Source organism: Sprattus sprattus (genome assembly GCF_963457725.1).
Source record: "Sprattus sprattus genome assembly, chromosome: 2".
Taxonomy (NCBI): domain Eukaryota; kingdom Metazoa; phylum Chordata; class Actinopteri; order Clupeiformes; family Clupeidae; genus Sprattus; species Sprattus sprattus.
The window spans coordinates 12,433,674-12,455,119 of record NC_137921.1 but is presented as its reverse complement, the minus strand read 5'-3'; the positions used below and the strand labels follow the sequence as shown (position 1 = coordinate 12,455,119).

At 43.8% G+C, this 21,446-nt stretch overlaps 2 protein-coding genes across 4 annotated transcripts; both read right to left on the bottom strand.

The window, feature by feature from the left end:
• On the bottom strand, positions 1–12,996 carry acvrl1 (activin A receptor like type 1). The gene is made up of 11 exons (XM_080833493.1): positions 12,447–12,996; positions 7,660–7,725; positions 6,991–7,023; positions 6,565–6,789; positions 5,438–5,640; positions 4,938–5,037; positions 4,494–4,640; positions 3,800–4,075; positions 3,317–3,514; positions 2,103–2,233; positions 1–1,616 (listed from the first exon to the last, which is right to left on the bottom strand). The coding sequence occupies exons 2-11, from the start codon at positions 7,721–7,723 to the stop codon at positions 1,470–1,472; spliced, it is 1,524 nt and encodes a 507-aa protein (XP_080689619.1). The 5' UTR covers positions 7,724–7,725; positions 12,447–12,996; the 3' UTR covers positions 1–1,469.
• Positions 12,997–14,597: 1,601 nt separating this feature from the next.
• On the bottom strand, positions 14,598–21,446 carry ankrd33aa (ankyrin repeat domain 33Aa). 3 transcript variants are annotated; one of them, XM_080832720.1, is made up of 6 exons: positions 21,322–21,431; positions 21,043–21,099; positions 19,051–19,395; positions 18,231–18,360; positions 17,829–17,969; positions 14,598–16,870 (listed from the first exon to the last, which is right to left on the bottom strand). In XM_080832720.1, the coding sequence occupies exons 3-6, from the start codon at positions 19,312–19,314 to the stop codon at positions 16,056–16,058; spliced, it is 1,350 nt and encodes a 449-aa protein (XP_080688846.1). In that variant the 5' UTR covers positions 19,315–19,395; positions 21,043–21,099; positions 21,322–21,431; the 3' UTR covers positions 14,598–16,055. The 3 variants fall into 3 exon arrangements, with proteins under 3 accessions (XP_080688846.1, XP_080688847.1, XP_080688848.1); XM_080832721.1 differs by lacking the exon at positions 21,043–21,099 and having other exon boundaries at positions 21,322–21,446; XM_080832722.1 differs by lacking the exons at positions 21,043–21,099; positions 21,322–21,431 and having other exon boundaries at positions 19,051–19,534.

Below are 21,446 nucleotides of genomic sequence, written 5' to 3'. Positions count from 1 at the left end.
TATAGGTCTGAATGAAACTTGATTATGATAGATAAGCAGTGTTTCTTGTCTTTGAAATCCTGTTCCACTGCAATGAATTATCTGCTGGTAGCTCCCTTCAGATATCAGATATAAGATTACTGCCACATCTTTAGAAAGCCACATCTAAACCATCTTCTTCACAGACTGCTGTCAAAATAGCAGGAGATCCATATTCGTATCCGTTTGTATATGATAAAAGCACAAGATTTCTTTGGTTAATTGAATGAAATATTTCTTTCAGAACAATCTGTCTGAAGCAAGGTCACCATGAGTGTTTCAAGCATACAAACAGTAATGAGTGGTTTGGCCACCTCGGAGCAGACAATGTATAGTTTAGTGCCCCCTTGTGGACATCAAATGCAGTTGGTAAACTATTGACTATAAAATTATTCAGGACAGGATTACTTTTCTCAGTCAACCAATCTGTAGGTCAATGACCACCTACACACCTAAACGAACATTGGATCGTTTATTTTTTACCATTTGAGATATTTCAATTTGTCCAGCTATAGATAAGATGATGTTTTATACTCAAAAATAGTTTGTTCGTCCTTGAAATGATGATTACAAAATTCTTGCCAATAAAAATGTATATCATACAAAAGTATATTAAATATCAAGGCATGCTTAAGAGCTGAAGATACTGATTTGATCACAATTGACAAAAGTGACAAATCGTGTTGAAGTAACAACGGCTGTGGTGTCTTAAAGGAAATGTGCATCGTGCATGTGGTTGATGCAGTAGGCTTCCTGCAACAGTCAGATCAACACATCTCCGTCCATACAAATAAACACACTGACGCTGAATGGGAATCAGGCTCCCACCCTGCTCAGCTATGTGGAACGAAATACCTCCATCAGGAATGACAGGAAAATCCTTAAGGAATTTGCGGAAACGTTTGAGGGAAGCCAGAATGACACGCACATCCTGGCAAAACAAAAGCTTTGAAAAATGAGGAGGACAACAAGAACAGCAGAGACTCAAACTCAGCACTGAGGTGCATTCTCTTTTCCCTTCTTAGTGGCCAGTGTCTGTTCCTGCTCGCTTTGCATGACTGGCTTTTACGACACAGCCACTAAATCCTGGATTACATTCCTGTACAGAAAAAAAAAAAGAAAACACAACATGTCGGGAAGAGCACCAGCAGGGCTGGAGTCAATCTCCGTTCAGTCCAAAACAGTGGCCAATCACTGTATATGGCAGGAAATCTTGAGAGACTGCCTCAGCAATTAAACACGGGACTGGACAGTGATGTCATGGGCTGGAACAGAGAACCGTCTCAAAAGGCACATTAGGGAAGGCCATCTCAAGGAAGAGCAAAACACTGCAGCTCTTGCCCAGGAAACAGCAGATACGTATATTACAAAAAAAAATGATTTCCATCCTGGGGTCGACTCCTGGGGTCGACTCCTGTATCTCCCCGTGGGTTGTGGCGGGCGTTGATGGCTCAGACGTCCTGTTTGAGCTTGTCGGTGCCCTGGTCTGTGTCCTGGTCCAGCTTGGAGAGGGTCTTGCGCACACGGAGAGCAGTAAGACGTGCTGGGGGGCTCTGGAACCAGCACTCCTTCATGACCTTAGCTATGCTGGACAGGATCTGATGGCGAACATACAAGGACAATCAGTGCATTACATCAAGATGTAACTAAGATGTTATTTCAAAACTAGATGAGAGAGTTGTGCAGAGGTGAGCTGGACAGTAAAACTAGATGAGAGAGTTGTCCAGAGGTGAGCAGGACAGTAAAACTAGATGAGAGAGGAGTCCAGAGGTGAGCTGGAGGGTAAATAAAAACAGCTGCAATAACAGTCTCTCTGAGATTCCTGCTGAGGTGTTTACACTTTTCTTCATTTTCTTAACACAGCAAGCACATGGTGTTGTTGTAATAATAGTGTATGTATCTGCCCATGTCTGCATGTGTGTGTGTGTGTGTGCGAGTGTGAGTGTGTGTGTGTGTGTGTGTATGTGTGTGTGTGTGTGTGTGTGTGTGCGTGCGTGCGCCCGTGCGTGCGTCTGTGTGTGTTTGTGTTTGTGTGTATGTGTGTGTGTGAGTGTGTGTGTGTGTGTGTGTGTGGTGTGTCTCACCGGATGGGAATACAGCCTGTTGTGCAGACTAGGCCTGTGCTGATCCACACACACAACTTTCCTCATGTCCTCAAAGCTGGGATCCGAGGGCACCATGTCAAAGAAAGGTGGACGGTAGTCCTCCACGATTCCTAGAATAACCACAGATAGCCCACTGATCATGAGAGGGGGGGGACTCTTATTGCGACACCACTGCCAAATATGAGGGGAAGCAAGACTGAATGTCTTGATTAAAAACTCTGTATCTATCAAATGGGGGCAGTGAGGTGGGGGAGGATGGCAGGAGGATTGATTCCATGGGAGGGTTGCTGGGAAGCAGCCAAACACAGCTCAAGCCTTAGGGGGAGCAGGGGGGATCAGAGAGGAAAGGCAGAAGGGAGTGGGACAATATCTACATTCAGATTACACTGGAATTAAATACGTAGGATGCTCAAATTTCGCCAGCCCAATAAAGGACGACATTTTATAAACATGGATTTTAAGATTAAGACTGAATGCGAGAGCCTCAGGCAATACGTATGAAAGAAAAATAAAAGAGAAACATACAAAGAAGAAAGAAAGAAAGAAAGCGCGAACGAAGGAGCGAAGGTCTGATACTGGATCCCGGGAGTATTGTATTGCGAGGGCACTGTGGAGCCTGTCTGAGTTTTCACATGCATCTGGACTGTATGAGGGAGAGAGTGCTGACACCAGATAACAGTGTTTATAATTACTGCACTGCTAATCATGTGAGAGGATAGCAGACACAGACAGGCAGACAGAGGGAGAGAATGAGGGAGAGAATGAGGGAGAGAGCGAGAGAGGGAGGGAGGGAGGGAGACATGGAGAGTTTGCTGAACGATGACAGATTTGTGAAACATGCCTTGCCAGTTTGGCACACAAAACAGATATTGTTGTTCCCGAAGCAATTTCGTTATTATCTTTCAAGTGAGTAATGTCCGTTTGGGGTGAATTCTCATGTGGCCTAGTCTCCTAATACATGTATTTCCCATAGCTGATAATTAATACGGGAAAGTGCTTATCATCGGAATCTGGAAAGCCCAGTCAGTTCATTCCGGTACGACTAACTGAATCATTACGAAGCTGTCACTGTTAAAGAATTTACAGGCCAGAAGCTCTTTGCTGGGGTTGATTAATCTAGCCGCAAGCTCATAAATTACTTCAACTTATGACCACTCACGACAGCTCAATTTCCCTCCTGACAGGGCCTTTACCGTTTACGACAGTTCGGCGGCTGATCTCCCACAGCACCAGGCCGAGGGCCCAAATGTCCGTCTGCTTGTAGGATTCGAAGACGTCCACGCGGATGCTCTCGTCCAGCACCTCCGGCGCCATGTAACGCTTGGTGCCCACGCGAGGGTTGGTGCCCACGTCCAGGTAGTCATTGCTCTGAGAGTGTATGACGCCCAGGCCTGCAAACAGCCAAACAAACACTCTGACTTAAAATCATTTACCCAAGAGGTCTGAGTATCCTTTTGGGGGGAAAGGGAAGAGAGTGAGGTGTGCTATAGATTTAATTTAACGACAGAATATTTTATATTTTATCAATATGTGTCTGCACATGTAGGAGAGTCTTCAATGACACAAAACACATGTATGGAGAGCAGAACAATCAAAACGTGATATTTTGAAGTGCAATGAATGATGAAACTGACAAGACATCAGCTCTCAGAAACCAAACATCCTGCCGAACTGACCCAGGTCGGCGATGCAGCACTGCCCGTTCCTCTTCACCAGGATGTTGCGGCTCTTGAGGTCGCGGTGGGCGATGGCGGGCTTGCCCTGCGTGCTGAGGATCTCCGTGTGGAGGTGCACCAGGCCGCTGGCCACGGACAGACACATACGCAGGCAACCCTCGGGGTCCAGGCTGCTGTACTGCAGGAAGTCGTAGAGCGAGCCCAGCTCATGGAAGTGTGTGATCAGCCACAGTTGCGTGCTGGAGTTCTTGGATGTCATGTCGGATGCAATGAATCCTAATGTCAGAGACAGAGAGAGAGAGGAGGGTTCAGGTGGGATATGCAAGCCACCTCAAATAACGGGAAGTCCCACTAGTCTTTGAGAAGAGACCTGACCCTCCACAAAGTAATTTGGTGGTTTAAAAAAGTCAGTTTACCCGCCTTGGGGAACACATTTAAAGCCTTTTGTGTATAACATAACAAAATTGTGGGGACAAAGGATACATGCCTTATATTAAGCAGGCTAGACCCATGTCTATGGGCATTACATCATTTTTGCACAAAATTAAGGATCCTACACATGCTGACATTATCATTCAGTACATTAAGTTACAATTTAACAATATTTATGTAATCTCACAACATTTATATACAGCTTTAAATGTATGGAATATAAACAATTATAAGAGCAGTAAAAGATAGTTTGGGGCCTCACCCAGGATGTTGTCATGTCTGAGCTGAACAGTGTTGTAGATCTCAGTCTCACGGAACCAGGACTGCTCATCACGAGACGAGAAGATCTTCACAGCCACACTCTCCCCCATCCAGGTGCCTCTCCACACCTCTCCATAACGCCCTTTACCTGTACACACACACACACACACACACCCACACACACACACACACACACACACACACACACACACTCACACACACACACACACACACACACACACACACACACACACACACACACACACTCACACACACACACACACACACACACACACACACACACACACACACACACACACACACACACACAACACACACACACACACACCCACACACACACACACACACACACACACACACATATTTAGTGATTTGTTGTGTCTGTAAAAATTTAGAGCAAAAGGGGACAACCGCCTGCACTTACCAACACACTCCACAAGGGAAATCTGTCGCGCCATCGTTCTCTGCACCAGATAAGGCAGCCCTGTCCCACTGCCTGAGGTGCAGAACTCATCAAAGATGTCCTACACGCAACACAAGGCACACCCTCTTCAGCATGGCCATGTGAACTCATATTCAACATCAGGTCTTGCCAAACACTTTGATATTTCATGAGCGTGCTACTTTTCTTGATTTTATAATGTGGGGCCTGGAGGTCTGGATTTAACACAGTCAGTTCGAGAGTTGTCCAGTGATGGCTTTCAGTTATGGAGATGCTGTGCTCCTCTAGAACACTGGCTGCATGAAAACATTGAACTACTTTGAATGCACAGAGTGCAGCTCATTCACTGAGTGCGGGTCATTCAAAACGGATGATAATGGTATTACATACGAATGAGAAATAATGCAAGGGAATAACACTGTGACTTTTGCCTAGCCTGGCCTGATAGCAGTTAGCTCAGCAGCCACAGGAGCGGACCTTACCCCGTAGGTGGGGTCAGCTCCAGCGGGGACCTTCATCATTGTGGCATCGTGGTCGTCCATGTGGGTAAGTCTGTAGTGGGGCTTTCTGGAGCGCAGCCACACCACCAGGGCACACACAGCCATAGCCACGATCAGCAGGATCAGCAGAGGCACAGCCACAAGCATGATCGCACTGTCCGCTGCGCCAGGCTCTGGGTTCACCTCTGGACAAGTAAACATACACACAACCACAACCACAAACACAACCACAACCACAACCACAACCACACATACACACACAGACATAACAATACACATTGAGATATGCACTTCTAAATTAATCTTTAAATACACACTTTTAAATGCTATGGTAAATTAAGCCAACAATATATAATGATCTACACTATGAGTCATTCATAGGTGGAATGCTTATGTGTCTTAGTAGAACAACAATGGCCACTAGATGGCAGCACTCTCCTGGCATTCCTCACTTAGGCTTCATATAATGACAGCCACAGATGCAGATAAGCGCTACATGGGTTTTCCTTCCTAGTTTATTTCTTGTTCATGTAAACAAGCTGTGGTGTGAGAGGCTAACAGATATTCATTATTATTGGTCAGTATAGGGAGCATGGGAACTTGGAGAAAAGCTGCCATTTTGCAAACAAAGCTGACATTGTCCTACCCTCTGCTGTGTCAAAAGCAAGGTTTGGTTTAAGGTGTCACCCACTCTGCATACTTACCAAAGTTTGCACCCAATTCTTAAAACTAAACATAGATATCACAGCAGACATGTGGTGGTGGTTTGCCCTAGTTAGGGCTTCAACGTTTTATATTAAGAGTGGGAGCTGAATGTGCCAACTTCAGGACTGACGCACAAAATTAACTTCATACAGACTGTGTATTCTTCATGAAGCTCTGTTGTTAATTTTGGTGTTCAGTAGGCTTGGCTTTTTCTCCACTTGAGATCATTCTTGCTACCTTTCCCTTGCACCGGTGATGACACCCACACTCTTGTCAGGAACTGCAGTTAACTCAGATCAAACAACCGTAATACCAGTACTTTGACTGATCGCTTTCTCACGTTCATGAGGTTCTTGGTGTAACTTCTGACTTAAAAGAGTATCTTGAGAGACGCCGGGCCTGACCTGGTTCTTTGGGCTCGGTGAGGTTGAAATTGCAGAGGTGCTCGGAGCAGCAGTTGATGTGAAAGTCTGGGATGCTGTGCGATCGGCACTGTTCGTACTGCTGCAACTCAAAGCAGCCTCTGGACGCGTAGCCATGAACCACGGTGAAGAAGCACACGTAGCCGAAGCAGGTGTCTGTGCATTCATGACGGTTTGCACACACGCACTCCACCCTGTCATTGGCGCCTGAGAGTCAGGGGAATCAGAGCAAGGGGAGGAAAAGGTGGAGGCCTTGGTTAGCATGCTAATACCTTTCTCAAACGCAAACAATATCAGATTAGGATCCATTCTGACCGACACATAGCTATGCACGAGTATTGCACGTGTTAGCACTATTGCTGAAAGAAGATGTATGACAAGACAGAGTTAAACACTCATCACTCTTACCTTCCTTTGTAGATGAGTCATCTGCTAACTGATCTGCACAACACAAAGGAAAGTTAATGAGTCTTATCCATGGAAACATCTCGTACTGTGACATTAAACTTTCTTTCAACAATCTTTCCATTTAGAGAATCACTCTTTATGTACATTAAACAATACCCAAATGAATCATGACTTTCATTCTTTTAGTCATATATGAAGTACTCAAAGGGGTACTGACTCCCTGTGTGTCCACACATAGAGAATTAGCAGGAGCCACAGACACAAGCAGGAGGGTTTCTGTGACATAGAACGCCAACAGATTTCACACCACATACTGGTCTGGCCGGCTAGGTCACAGCCTGTAGGGTTGAAGCTGCGGGCAAAGCAGGAAGGCCCAAACTTCCTCTCTTTCATTGTCTTGCTACTGCACAGCACAAATCCTCACATCTGCATCTGATTCATACACGTTCATGCAAAAACAAACACACACACACACAGACACACACACACATACACACCCACACATACACACACACACACACACACACCCACACAAACATACACACATAGACACACTCGCAAACACACACACACACACACACACACACACACACACACACACACACACACAGAATAATACACACATGCATAGCAGAAATGTGGTGAAGGTGGTTTGTCACTGAGTCTTACCTGCAAGAACGCATACAAGCCAAGCTGTGGAGAGCAGGGCCTTCAGTGTGGTAGCTCTCCCCATTTCTGCAAAGCACAGTTTAAAAATAGACCGTGACCTCTGGCCTTGTAACAGATCAAACATCACATTATATGCACCCAACACATCTTACAGTAAACGTCAGCTTTCTTTGTCATTTCCACACACACACACACACACACACACACACACACACACACACACACATTCTCTCTCTTCCTCTCTCGCTGTCCCTGTCAACAGCTTACACCTAACTTCACCTCCAACACTTCCTCATCTGCAACGAAGGCCGCAGTAGCCAAATTGCTTATTAGACATCTTTGCATGGAGCACCTCTTCCCCAGTGGAAAGAATGGCTGCTGCAGCGTGCAGCCTCTGTCTCCATGGCAGAGGAAGTCTTGAGCTTAAAGAACAACAGCCGAAGGACTGTGTCCAGTCAGTCTGGCTGCCCCTTAATTGCAGCCAGCCTGGGTGGGTGGGAGGGAGAGAGAGAGAGAGAGAGAGAGAGAGAGAGAGAGGGAGGGAGAGAGGGAGGGAGCAGGACTGGCTGTTCAGGACGACCTGGAGCCTCCATGGCTGCTCCACACGCAGAGTAAATATTGATGGCTATGCTTCCTGCCATTCAGAGGCCGCACCCAGCTCACCAGCCAGGAACTCGGGGTAGCTCATTTGTTAGGTCTGGGATATACCGGGTCACGCACGCAACATGGCTGATGGTGTGTGTGTGTGTGCACTGCTTCTTTTCATTGGGGTGGGCGGTGGGGGTTAGGAGAGTGACTTTTTGTCTTGTATTTGTGTTTGTTTAGCACAATTTAAAATAGTTATTTATCTGTATAATTAAAAACTAAATTAGGGACGTGTTGTAGACCACAGTATCATTACTGCTAAAACAGACTCCAGTCATATGATTTTGTTATGTAGCTTATATGTGTTTTAGTCACTACAGAGCTCCATCATACCACAGTGTACAGGGTAGAGCATGGCTCATTTGTGAGCCATTTTGTGTGCTGTTTTATGACGTGCACTGTCAGTGTTCCTGGCAAGCTCTTACAGACATGAAAGTCTCATTCCTGATCTTGGTTTCCTGATAGAGTGGTGGAAAATTCTGATATATGTGTTAGATGTTTTTTGGCAAAGCAGTTTTCACGTATTTGACTTTCAGTCTTTCATAACAGTGTACACCTTTGAGCTTTGCCTCTCATGAGAGGATTTCACCCTAGCTATAAGCAAGCTGTTCCAATTCCCAATTTTAAGTTACGTACTTTTCACAAAACAGTAACACTGTTTTGAATTATTAGAAGCGATCCTGACATCTGTCTGAGAGATGCCCCCGTAGTTATTGTGGCATGCTCTAAAATTGATGTCAGAGCCCCAGCCTTTCCTGTACGATGTTTCCCGTAGGAGTATCTTCACTCCCAGGCTCTGTGATGACATTGAGACAAATCTATTTTTGAATGTGGGCCTTTTCTCACAGGAGAGAATTGTTTCGTCAGCCACAACAAAGCTCAAACTGCTGCTCAGAAATCTGGAAAATGTCACATGGAAATATAAAAGAAATGCCAATACTCTTATAAAACAATTGTCATTTCCCTCACTAAATGAAATGTCTTTACTCAAAATAAAGCAAATATTCAAATTCCATATGAACCCATCACAAGACAGGTGATCACAAAATGTTATTCCGAAAAACACAATATGTAATTATTGGATACCCCCTCCTTTAGTATTTTGTGCAGCCCCCTTTTGCCAACAGAACAGCACTTTTCTTGTAATGTCTTGACTTAAAACTTGAGGACACAGAAGAAGGCTTTTTTGACCATTCCTCAATGGAGAATCTTGTCGAGTTCTGGGTCTTCTCTACTGCACTCTAAGCTCAACCAAAAAGTTTTCAATTGGATTTAGTACAGGGGACTGGATTTTTAACAGATTTTTATGTGTGCTTTGGATCGTTGTCTTGCTGGGAGATCCAACCAAATGTTTTGGCAGGGGCAGCCAGATTTTGATTTAAAATCACCTAGTACTTCCTTGAATCTATAATGCCATGTATGCCAACCATACTGCCAGGGCCTTTGGAAGAGAAACAGCCCCACCACAGCACAGATCCTCTACCATATTCAATGCTTGGTTCCGCTACCATATTCAATTCCATATTGGGTGCTCTTCCCTGTAGCCTCTTCTCTATATTTCCACACCAAACCTCCTTGAGCGTTTGGAGTCACAGAGCTCCATTTTAGTTTCGTCTGACCACAGCACCCTGGCCCAGGTAAACTTCCAGTGTCGTCTGGCAAACTCCAAGTGCTTTTGCTTGTAATGAAAAGATAGGAAGGGCTTATTCCGGGAATACCTTTCAAACTGTTTGTTGGCATGAAGGTGACATCTTCTGGTGGATTTGGAGATATGCTGACTCCAAGAGGCTGCCAAACTCTGTAAAACTCTGTGGAGATTTTTCCCCCTTCTCTGACCATCTTCCTCACTGTGGCTGCTGACAAAATAGCCTTGCGTCTTCTTGCACGCTGGTTCCTGATAGTTTTGAATTTCTTAAACTTCTAAATGACTGCCCTGATTTTTTATATGAGCATTTTAAGTAGAGCCATTATTTTCTTGTATTCATCCCATGTCCTGTGCAAGTCAACAATTGCCTTACTGCAATGGTATCCTCTTGAAGATGATAGAAATAATGACTTAGACTGTGTTCAACAGCTGATGTGCATTAAAGCAAGGCTATGCAACCTCCACTATCTCTCTCCACTTCAATCTGCTGCAGAAAGCCAGACCCATATTAGATTATTCAATTTTCTTGGATTTAATTTTCAAATATACATTGCTGCGTCCTGACACAATACAGCTACGTACCATGACCTAAAAGCTTTCAGTCAGTGACAAGCATATCTCCATTTTTTTTTACTGCATAACAAGTCTCTTCATAGTCATAACCAACAACAAATACTAACTCAAGACACACTTAGCGAGGACTGACTAATAGAAAGAATACAGTATAGCTCCTTATCATGAGTGTGGCACTTAACAATTGCACTGTGAGTTTGCAGATGTTCAAAGCCGAGTTTGGGGGTCTAATGAGATCTGTATACTGGTAGTGTGTAATTTGTGAGTCGCCCAGAAGACACGGGACATAAACACATCACCACCCCATTGAAGTTAACCTATTCTCCATGGAGCAACATAACTGGCTGTCATTTCCCTACAGTCGCCACAGTACATCTGATCCAGACAAGAGAATGCAAACCTCCCTAAATGGCAGTTCTTAAGTCTGCTCAGACTCATAGCTTCAGCTTTCTACAATACATTTCCTGTCTGCTCACAATAGCCCTCATACGTGCATTTAAAACTGTGAGAACAAAACTGACACATTCTGACATGTGCTTCCCCTCTGTTATCTGTGAGAAGGTGAATCTGAGTTTTTTTTTCCATTGCATTACTGATTGATGTGGCTATGATTTTTTTGGCAATGCTATGTGAACCATATGGGTATGGTTATCTAAAAAATGTAGTTCTACACAGATTGTGCATTTATGATGCACATAATAGTCCTGGATTTCATACATTTCAATTGCATCAATCTCCTTTCATGCCAAAAAACTCCCACCCACTATATTATAATAGGTTCCAGTTTTCTCCCTCCTACAGTTTTCTTGCCAAGTTGAAATAGACCACAGAAGTTTACTCAACCTGCTATAATTTCATCAGAATCTCAACTTTTCCAAACTTATTCAGATGATGTTTGCAGTGGACAAAGCTTTGGTAATTTGTCCTTCAAAATGGCTTAATGCTGAAGACAATACAATAATTAGGCCATCAATTATCAAAAAGAGTTATATGTGACATGAGGTGTTCATGTTATAAAAATATACCTAAAACAAAACTAGAAGTGCATTATCTATCAGAGGGCAAGGACTAGCATTTCTCAGGTGCATTTGGTAAGATATCCACTTGGTAACACAGTGAGAATTGACCTCTCCTTGACAGTGACCTCCGTTATGGTCTTCAGGTGTCCACAAGAAGCCAGAGAAATGACTCACAGACAGCTGGTGGAGGGTGGTGGTGGGACATATTCTATTTAAGGCCTCTGATTTGCGGCAAGCCAGGACCTTATCTTGAGGCCAGGTGGTTCAGTGAAATCATATTTACCTTAGACTCTTTTCCTTTGCACTCATTCCTTCCCTAACAAAAACGTCTATTTGTCTACCTCCATTTGTTGGTGCCTCTTTCAGAGTTAACTAATGCAAGAGCATGGCATGGCAACATGGACCCTTTTCTAGAAGCCGACACTGGTGAAAGCTGTCTACTTTTCACATTTCTGTGGGTATGTGATGGTTCATGAAAGTTGAGATAGGGATCTCAAATGACTCACCTGAATGTAGAAGATAATAACATTCCACATAGTTGGAATGTAAATATGTTCTTTTCACCGTTTTATTACTCATAATAGTTTAAGTAATACAAAAAGAGTCATTTCGCCTATAATGTAACAGTAGGCTTGCTGCAGGCGTGACTCTTAAGTCATAACAGATGAGTCAAGAATGTGTAGTGCATTATGAATTGTTCAAATAATTATCAACATGGAGAAGAAATAAGCGAACCTATAACAACAGAATGACCAAGGGAACATAACGAAGACAGGATCATGAAGATGGACTGTTCCTCACTTTTTTGCAAAACTTTGTTTCTTAAGAGTCTGACTTCGGAATGCTAGTCTATCACAGAATGCTATCATGCAAAGTAACAAACTGATTAAAACACCTGGTTTTACCTGGGTTTCCCGATGCAGCAACAAGTCAGTTCACTTCCAAATCACTTCCAAGTCCTTACGGAAATCTGTTGTAAAGGCAATTCTGTCAGACCACCATTCATGTCCCATAGTAATGGAAAATGTCTTCTGGTTCACAATATTGCCAAGCGTAATGCGTTGAATAGCCAGTAACAGTTATGAAGAGATTTCCATCTCCAGATGTGCTGGATCCTGAAGTTATTTCACATCCTCCTCTACTAAACTGCAAGCTAGAAAACCTCACAAACTGCACACGTTTTCATTTTCAGCGATTCAACTATGTGAAACACCGTAATCCTCGAGAGAATAATCGAGATATTATTGTCGCAAAGCTCTTGGAAACGTCGACATCCTTCTCGAGTGGCGATGTTTAGAGATTTGTCCCGTCAACGCGGTCTGAGCACAGCAGCTGTATCTCGCGGCTAAATCTTCTACTGATAAATCGAAAACTCGAATCGGAGGTCTAGAAAGGGACTAGACGTCTTCCGTTTTGTAATAAACATACAAACAGCGTCTCCGTTCTTCGGCTCCATCTCAATAAGTACAACCGAACTTTGTTATGTTCCTGATCTCAGGGTAAGATTAGGCTACAGATTTTAAATATACAATTATGTCCCACCCCTCATTGTCTCAGACGTGGTCCGCTTGGAATGCGTTTTCATAGCTGTTTTCCTGTCACTGCCAAACCTTTCATTTTCTCTACTTTTTTCTTTTCGGCTGACTGGTGTACATGAATAAAGCCATTTTGACGTGTACGGATATTACCGAGGTCATAAAATATGCATTGCACATTAAAATGTTTAAATATATCTGGGAAACTGGTCCTCTTGCTACCCAATTCCATTGAGACGTAACTACGTCGTACTCACTAACACAATACACAGACAGATCATATAATGACATGTCATTACTGCTTGTGGAGGGGGGTCCACAGCAGAGAGCAGAATTTACCATGATCATCCTGTTGATATTACAGTGTACTTGTTCTATTAAAAAGCAATACCTCAAACAGCATGTAAAATCAGGCCTGGAGGTGATCACAGACCTGTGTGCGGGGTCATGCCATGTGGAACTTGGGGCAAAATGGGGCAACCTTTCCTCAAGATACCTCCTTTGGCTCTGAGCAGGGTAATATGGAGAAGAGGGTCTCCATGGCAAGTTACTAGACGACACTTCTTATGGGCTCAGGACAGGTTTGGGCTCGCTTTCTTAGACATGACTAACCTGATTGATGAGCAATTCAATCAGTTTCTTTTATTGATATAATGAGTGCATATATTCTGGATAACCAAACAGCTATAATAACTGTAGAATGACTATAGGCGTAGAACCAAATTACCACGTCAGACTGGAGGATCACATTCATATCTGGTGTGTCACTCAGTCACAATGGAGGAGAGGATTTATGAGGAAATTAAACATAATCTTAAACAAATATTGTTCATTTTCTAAAAGAGATAGCATGAAGAGTACATTAATACTATCCTAGACTGGACCTGCTGTATTTTCTCAACGCTTGTTATCTGTCCTTTTGGCCTGTGGATTCATACACAGCTGGGATTCTTCACATTGGTGCTCTGAGGAACAGAGGAATTGTTTTTGATCATTTCCCCCTCCGTTCGTCCTGTTTCATGCATGTGATATTGAGATTTAAAAAAAAAAGTAGTCAGACAAAATAACTATCTCCTGATGTCCGTGTACAGTGCGTTCGAAGACATTTGTTTCAGTAAATGTAGTTGCTAAATTTAAGGAACTGCAGTTTAAAAGTAACCCTCAACTTCCGCTCATGCAGTGCAAATAGTCTTACCCGTGATAGATGAACTAGAACTTCACATGACGTTGTCATGAGGCTTGAACTCTCTACCGAGATTCAGAACATTTCACAAGAGGTTTAGACCTCAGATGTGTGAAAACCACTATTGTGGGTGTATTTGTTTCGGTTCTGAATGAACTCTTCTTTATATACTTTCTCAATTAATGTGCCTTTTAAGTCATACTTTTGTTCCAAAGTAGTTTCTAAAAATTGAGAAAAAATGCCATCTTTTTGAAAAGCCTTGTTTATCTCTTATCACATCAAGTCAAGGCCAGCAAAGGTCATGTAGGTCACATAACATTGCCACAATGAGTGGATTACTAGACAGAGACCACGGTACATTAAACACATTCGGTTCCTTTAAGAGCAGGACTTAGCCAAGTGATGGCTTAGTTCAAACATTTGTGATATCATGAAATATTGTCTTGTCTAGCCAGATTGATCCCATTGATTCCATTGGGGTACTGTTTGTCATAGTCTTAAACAATGCATTACATTACATTACATTTAGTCATTTAGCAGACAGTGCAACATTTTACTTCTTTTTGTCTAAAATACATATTCATTTAACCCTGGTACTTCAGATTTTATGATTAAGTGCAAGACGCTACACTGGAACTTTAGATTATTTGCAAAATTACTGTCATATAATTAATATACCTAACAGAGGTAAATACAACACAGTCTTCACAGGTTTGGCTCAAGTACCATTTCAGATGCATTTGTTCTTGTCATTTTGCGGCTTGTGTAGCACTTTGAAGAGGCATAGTTGAAAGTCATTGCATAAACGGTCACATACACAAAGTACCAATGAACTGCAAAACGACTTTGTAGGTATGCCATTATTATCCCTCGGGTAGTATACTAGGATGATATAATTCCTGAGATTGAAATGGAAGCACGTATCTAAAAAGTCTTTTTGATGGCAGAGAAGGGAATGCCCTTCCCCATATGGTTTAAAAGTAAACCACAGACGGGCATCAGAGAGAAAAATAAACAAACAAAAGTCCACAGACAAAACAATTAGTTAGAGACAACTGAGATACAGACAGACACAGACACAGACACACACACACACACACACACACCAGAGTTAGTAAAACAACTGCTTCCCTTAAGCAGAACTGGGAATGATTCTCAAAGCTCTGTGTTCAACATCATTCCACTCACAGAAACACGCATAGTGCTCTCAAGCTGAGGGTGATTAGTAGACACCATATGGAGCCATTGGTTAATCCACAATCAACGATGGGCAAAAGCCCTTTCAAATGCCTCCTCTTGTTAGAATAAACAGGTAGTATGTGAATCCTGAAATTTTTGTTGTCCTAAAATATACGTACAAACTGGTGACTAGCAAGCTTTCTGTGTCTCAAAAGGGAGCAAAAAGCTTCATATCAACTTCATAGTTACATACGTGACATAATCTATACGCATATGGTCAAAACAGGCCCATGTGAGAAGGATTCACAAACTTCTTTGGAGATGGGCTCATCAATTTCAGATCAGAAGACATTATTCTCCAACATTTAGTGATCTCCAAAACAGTGCTGGCCAAGTCAGTGCCATTGTAAGAAAGTATCAGTGCAACTGCAAGAACATTTCCAGATAATACTGGACATATGAGTGAAGGGCAGCAAACATGGCTGTCAGAGACCATTCATCAAGGTTGGAGTAATTCCACCCTGATACCATGCGTGTTGGTATAAAAGTGTTAAGTCAAATGCCATGGGGGAACCCCTGAGCATTCCCTCAACACCATGGCAGAAGCTTCTGACCATTTACTTTTTCTTCTTTTTATCCTTGTCTCCCTTCCCCTTATCTTCCTTCTCCTTCTCCAACCTCTTCTTCTCCTTCTTCCTCTCCTCCTTTGCTTCTTTGTACTTCCAGATGGGAGGCTCCAGGTGACTCTTGGACTTCTTCCTCTTCTTCTCCTTCTTGGGCGTGGGCTCTCCCGACTTGGTGACTTTGATCTGGGGGATGCAGCCGGCTGGGAACACACTGTTCCTGCGCGCCATGCTCCGCGGGATGAACTTGTTGACGCCGTTGGAGATCACGCTCTCCCTGCGCTCCGCGTCGGAGCAGCAGGACGCCAGCGAGACGGAGGAGGTGGAGACGGGCGGGCAGGACGAGGACACCGAGCCGTTGCTATGACGCACGCTGCACTCCTCCAGCTCCTTGCCCGGGTGCTTCTCCGCCAGCTCCGGCACGGCCATGCGCCGCTTGCCGACCTCGGGCGGGCTGGTGGGGCAGAGCGGGCGGCAGCCGGTGACCACCAGCGGAGAGGACATGCTCGTAGTCATGCGCACCATGTGGTCCATCACGCCATTGTCCTGAGGATCATGGGGGAAGCTAAAGCTGAATGTGGACTTGATCTTGTGGGCTACCCTCTGGCCAGCGCTCTTGCTGGCGGTGGCTTTGGCCACCAGGTCCTTGAGCTCGGGCCACTCAGGGACGTAGCTCCCACAGAACTGCTCGGCGCGGGGTCTGGCGTTCAGCTGCCGGATGCGTTGCAGGGTCTCGAAGCGCCCCGTTTTAAGGGCCCAGTCGCGTGCATCCTTTCCTCGCCTGGCATCGATGGCATATAAGTCTGCACCTGAAAAGAGACGGGAAAAGTGACATCAACAAGGATAGTTTATTTAAGGTCTATTCTAATTGTCTGCCTTTAAGTGAAAAGTATCATTACTCAAATGAGAAAAGAAAGACATGACGCTGAGAACTCAAAGTTGACTGGAAAAAGGGAAGTTCATTTATATCACAGCTCCACCAAGTGGTCACTAAAGATACAGATTTTGTGCGGGATGACTGCATGATTGTCTGTTATTAAATGATTGTCTGATATTAAATGTCTCAGTGTAGGAAATAATCCATCATTATATTTCATCAGGTCTCAGTTTCTCTTAACTAAATTAGATTAACTTGAATATCTGTTTACATGAATGTCTGCCTGTCTAGTCGATCCTTTCATACTAAATCTTATATGGTGTATAGGATTACTGATCCGCTTGTCTTCTTGTGCATCATTTAATTAAGGACATATGCAAGCAAGTGCAAATATAGCAGTGCATTCTTACAGAAAAAGATATGTGTGACATAATTTATGAATCCCGCTAATTTGACTGGGCTAGTAATAGGAGGGACTGGAAAATCTCTAAAGCTAAAATCTAAATAAGACCTGGTAAATCCACACATGCCTAATCCAGTGCCAGCCAAGAGAAGTCGCAGATTAGCTGGAGGATCAGGAAAAGTCACTGTCCTCAGGTTTGTGACTTAAACTTTTGCGTCATCATCTCACCACGTCACTCTGCTTGTTAGTTATTTTCCCAGAGGTACCCGAAATTTCAAGTGTATGAAAAATTCCCAGAAATGTGGGAGAAGCACAATACCCTCTTCATTACGTCATTTTAAATAAAATACTTTGGTGGGATGTGTTATATGTGAGTATGAGATTTTATGGATCCATTATCTCATGTTGATGGACAAAGAGCTGCCGCACAAATAGGATCTAGGAGCCACTGAGCAGTGTCATGGTGCTGTCGGGACCAACCCCTTACCTGCCATTATTAAGGAGGCTACACAGTCATTGTTGCCCTGCATGGCAGCCTTGATGAGTGCTGGGAAGCCACGTACGTCACTCAGCTCAATATCCACTCCAGGGTAGTAGTTAAGGATGTAGTTCTGAATGGTCACAAAACCTGGAATGGGAGATGGGGCCACAGTTCAATTCAATTCAATTCAATTCAATTCAATTCAATTCAATTCAATTCAATTCAATTCAATTCAATTCAATTCAATTACATTACATTACATTACATTACATTACATTACATTACATTACATTACATTTTATTTATATAGCGCCAAAACAATAACACTGTCTCAAACAGTGGCATGTTCAGGCTGTGTGTGTAAAGAAAGGGGAGAGCTGTGCCACTGCCACTGATCTAGGTACCAACCTGCTTGTGCCGCGATCATGATAGCTGTGTTGCCATCATTGTCCTGATGGTTGATGTCAATAAAGGGACAGGTGTTGAGTCCATAGACAATGTCCACAAAGCCTTTGGAGACAGCAAGCATCAGGCCATTCTGAATAGGGAGGTAAGAAGAGAGAAGAAAGAAGAGAGGAGACAGAAGAGAGAGAAGAGAGAAGAGAGGAGAGAGGAGAGAGGAGAGAGGAGAGAAAAGACAGAAGAGAGAGAAGAGAGGAGAGAGGAGAGAGAAGAGAGAAGAGAAAAGAGAAGAGACAGAAGAGAGAGAAGAGAGAAGAGAGGAGAGAGAAGAGAAAAGAGAAGAGACAGAAGAGAGAGAAGAGAGGAGAGAGGAGAGAGGAGAGAGAAGAGAAAAGAGAAGAGACAGAAGAGAAAAGAGAAGAGACAGAAGAGAGAGAAGAGAGGAGAGACAAGAGAAAAGAGAGGAGACAGAAGAGAGAGAAGAGAGAAGAGAGGAGAGAGGAGAGAAAAGAGAAGAGAGAGGAAAGAGAAGAGAGAGGAGAGAGAAGAGTGAGGAGAGAGAAGAGAGGAGAGAAAAGAGAAAAGGGAAGAGACAGAAGAGAGAGAAGAGAGGAGAGAGAAGAGAGAGGAGAGAGAAGAGTGAGGAGAGAGAAGAGAGGAGAGAGAAGAGAAAAGAGAGGAGACAGAAGAGAGAGAAGAGAGAAGAGAGGAGAGAGAAGAGAAAAGAGAGGAGAGAGAAGAGAGAGAGGGGAGAGAGAGCAGAGTCAGACATAAATGCATTCTGATATATTGATATGGATTTATTGCCACCTGTGTAAACATTTACCCTGCCGTTGATGTCCAGCTCCATGACCTCTTCTCGGGTCACACCTCTCTCCAGGATCCTGCGCAGGGAGGCAGCTGCATTCTTGGCACAGGCCTGGTACAGGGTATTGATGGGGCCTCCAGCCTGCTCCTCCCGCTCATAGTCTGGCAAGATGGAGTCCTCGGACAAAATACTCCCAGAGTCCGAACTGTTGCTAGCCAGGGACACTTCGGATTCGTCCGGATCAGGGCCGGGGCCCAGGTGGGGATCCTTAGCCACTGCCATTGGGGCCCTATAGGAGCCAGCTCTCACACCCACAGGAGTGTCCTGGTCTCACTGCATCCTGACTGCTGTCTGCACACAGGCCTGCAGGTAGAGGCAGGGGGAGAGGAACATTAGCGTACCTATGTCAGTTATCGGACAGTGTCAAATATCGGCCATTCTGTTAAACAATCAAAATGCTGAGTTTAATGATAAATTAGATTAACTTGAATTTAATAATGGATTCACGTGACAACGCGAACATTTGCTTACAACACACGCCGTCCGATACTTAACACCGTTACGATATGAGTTAGCATAGCAGGCAGTTTAAGATGAGTACGCTCACTGTGTCCCGAGCTCATCTGAGAGCAAAGCTCACAGGGTTGTGACCCCAGTGAGACTCTTAGGCATGAGTGAATTTGGCCAGACCAAAAATAGGATAGAAGATCATCTTGACCAACGCTCTGCCCTGAGGATACAAGTGATTGACAGGAGGTAATCTGAGAGTCTCTGAAATAATCTGTGGGAGCTGTATTGTGTAACGTGCTGAGACCATTTGATTACTGGGAAACTTCACTAGAGTTACAAAGGCAATAGTCAACATAATACATAATTCAGCTATAGAAATTAGAGATTGTGTCTTCCTGTAGTGGTACCAATGCCAGAAACTACATGTGAACTGTGGAGACAGCATACAACTCCTGACATCAGTCATGATGCTATAACATTAGTGACTGAAGTAAGTCTTCTTGATAGTGTGCTGCCATACATTTCAGAACTCAACCTCTCACTCCATAAAAATGCCTTTTCATTATTATTTTTCTTAAATTATGTTTTTATCCCCATTGGTTCTAGGCCTCAGAAAAGTTTGTAATGTGTACATTTCACTTGTCTTGTTGAGGATACGGTAAGAGGTCATGATAAGCATGCTAGCTATGTCTATATCCGTGTTCTGAAGAGATTTTACGAATAAGCTGCAGCCTGTTGCTGTTTTCCCAGTGACTAATGGCAGAGATCCAGTAGCTACACAGTTTCAAAGGTCTCCATTGTAGATAGTGGCTTGGTTGAACATCTGTTAGAATCAGAGAACTGCATGATTTTTTTGATACAGTAGACCTCTGTAATCTCATAAAATACAGTGTCACAGCTTCAGAGAAACTGTAGACATGCATTTAACAAAAAAAAGGACTGACATAAAATAAAGAAAACTCTTTTATACACTGTTCCTCAAGCTGTATGGGTACTGAGCGCATGGCAAGCACATGTACAGTCCACTGGTCAAATCACACAACAAGCTTAAACTGTGACAGAAAGAGAAAAGCTATTTCCTTCACGTTGTGGTTATATTTAGCAGCATCTGCTGGTCACATATTGTACCAATCTGTCTTAAGCATGCTGACAGAGAGGCACAGCTTAATGTGTATTTGAGTGTGTGTGTGTGTGTGTGTGTGTGTGTGAGTGAGTGTGTGTTTGTGTGTGTGTGTGTGTGTGTGTGTGTGTGTGTGTGTGTGTGTGTGTGAGAAAGACTGGGGGTGGGGATGGGAAAACATTCTCTTTCACAGAAACATAAACACACTGTCCACTGAGAGCCAAATTTCAGTCCACAAACTGCCATGACTTTGCTCTCCAAGCCATCACCACACACATGCTTTCCAACAACCAAGTCCACATGTCCTAGCCAACTCAACTCCCTCTGCTGAAATACACCCATGTGTTGTGCAATCTGTATTTCAGCATGCAGCAACAGACCTGAAATCGAATTATGGATGGCCCCCTCTTGTTTCAATTAGCAGTGCTCCAGAAAGCCTGGAGAGTTAAAGACAAAGTTTTGCAATTCCACAGCAATCTCTGCTAGATGGACTCCACCATTTTCACAGCAAATCTTGCCAGCCATCTTCAGTATGTCCAACAATAAGCACATTGATGAAACAGCATTGAACACCACCACCACAAACACAACCAGTGACACTACCCCCCTTCAGAGTGATTCATATCCCCAGCTACAACTGTGCTTTTCTTGGGCCTCACCATATAAAAAGTGTGGAGTTATCCGTCAATGGGAAAGCTCTCTCATCCACGTCCTGTCTCCTCTAGCTCAGCATCTCTTGCTGCCGTCGCCGCTGTTTGACTGTCCTGCGTGCCCTGTGGTTCTT

Coding starts and splice junctions, on each gene's coding strand:
- acvrl1 (XM_080833493.1), bottom strand. CDS start 7,723: ATGGGGAGAGCTACCACACTGAAGGCCCTGCTCTCCACAGCTTGGCTT. Junction 3,515..3,799: donor GTGCTGCATCGCCGACCTGG/GTCAGTTCGGCA, acceptor GGCTGTTTGCAG/GCCTGGGCGTCATACACTCT. Junction 1,617..2,102: donor ACAGGCTGTATTCCCATCCG/GTGAGACACACC, acceptor GTTCGCCATCAG/ATCCTGTCCAGCATAGCTAA.
- ankrd33aa (XM_080832721.1), bottom strand. CDS start 19,314: ATGGCAGTGGCTAAGGATCCCCACCTGGGCCCCGGCCCTGATCCGGAC. Junction 18,361..19,050: donor AGCTGGACATCAACGGCAGG/GTAAATGTTTAC, acceptor CTCCCTATTCAG/AATGGCCTGATGCTTGCTGT. Junction 16,871..17,828: donor AGCCTCCTTAATAATGGCAG/GTAAGGGGTTGG, acceptor GTCTCTTTTCAG/GTGCAGACTTATATGCCATC.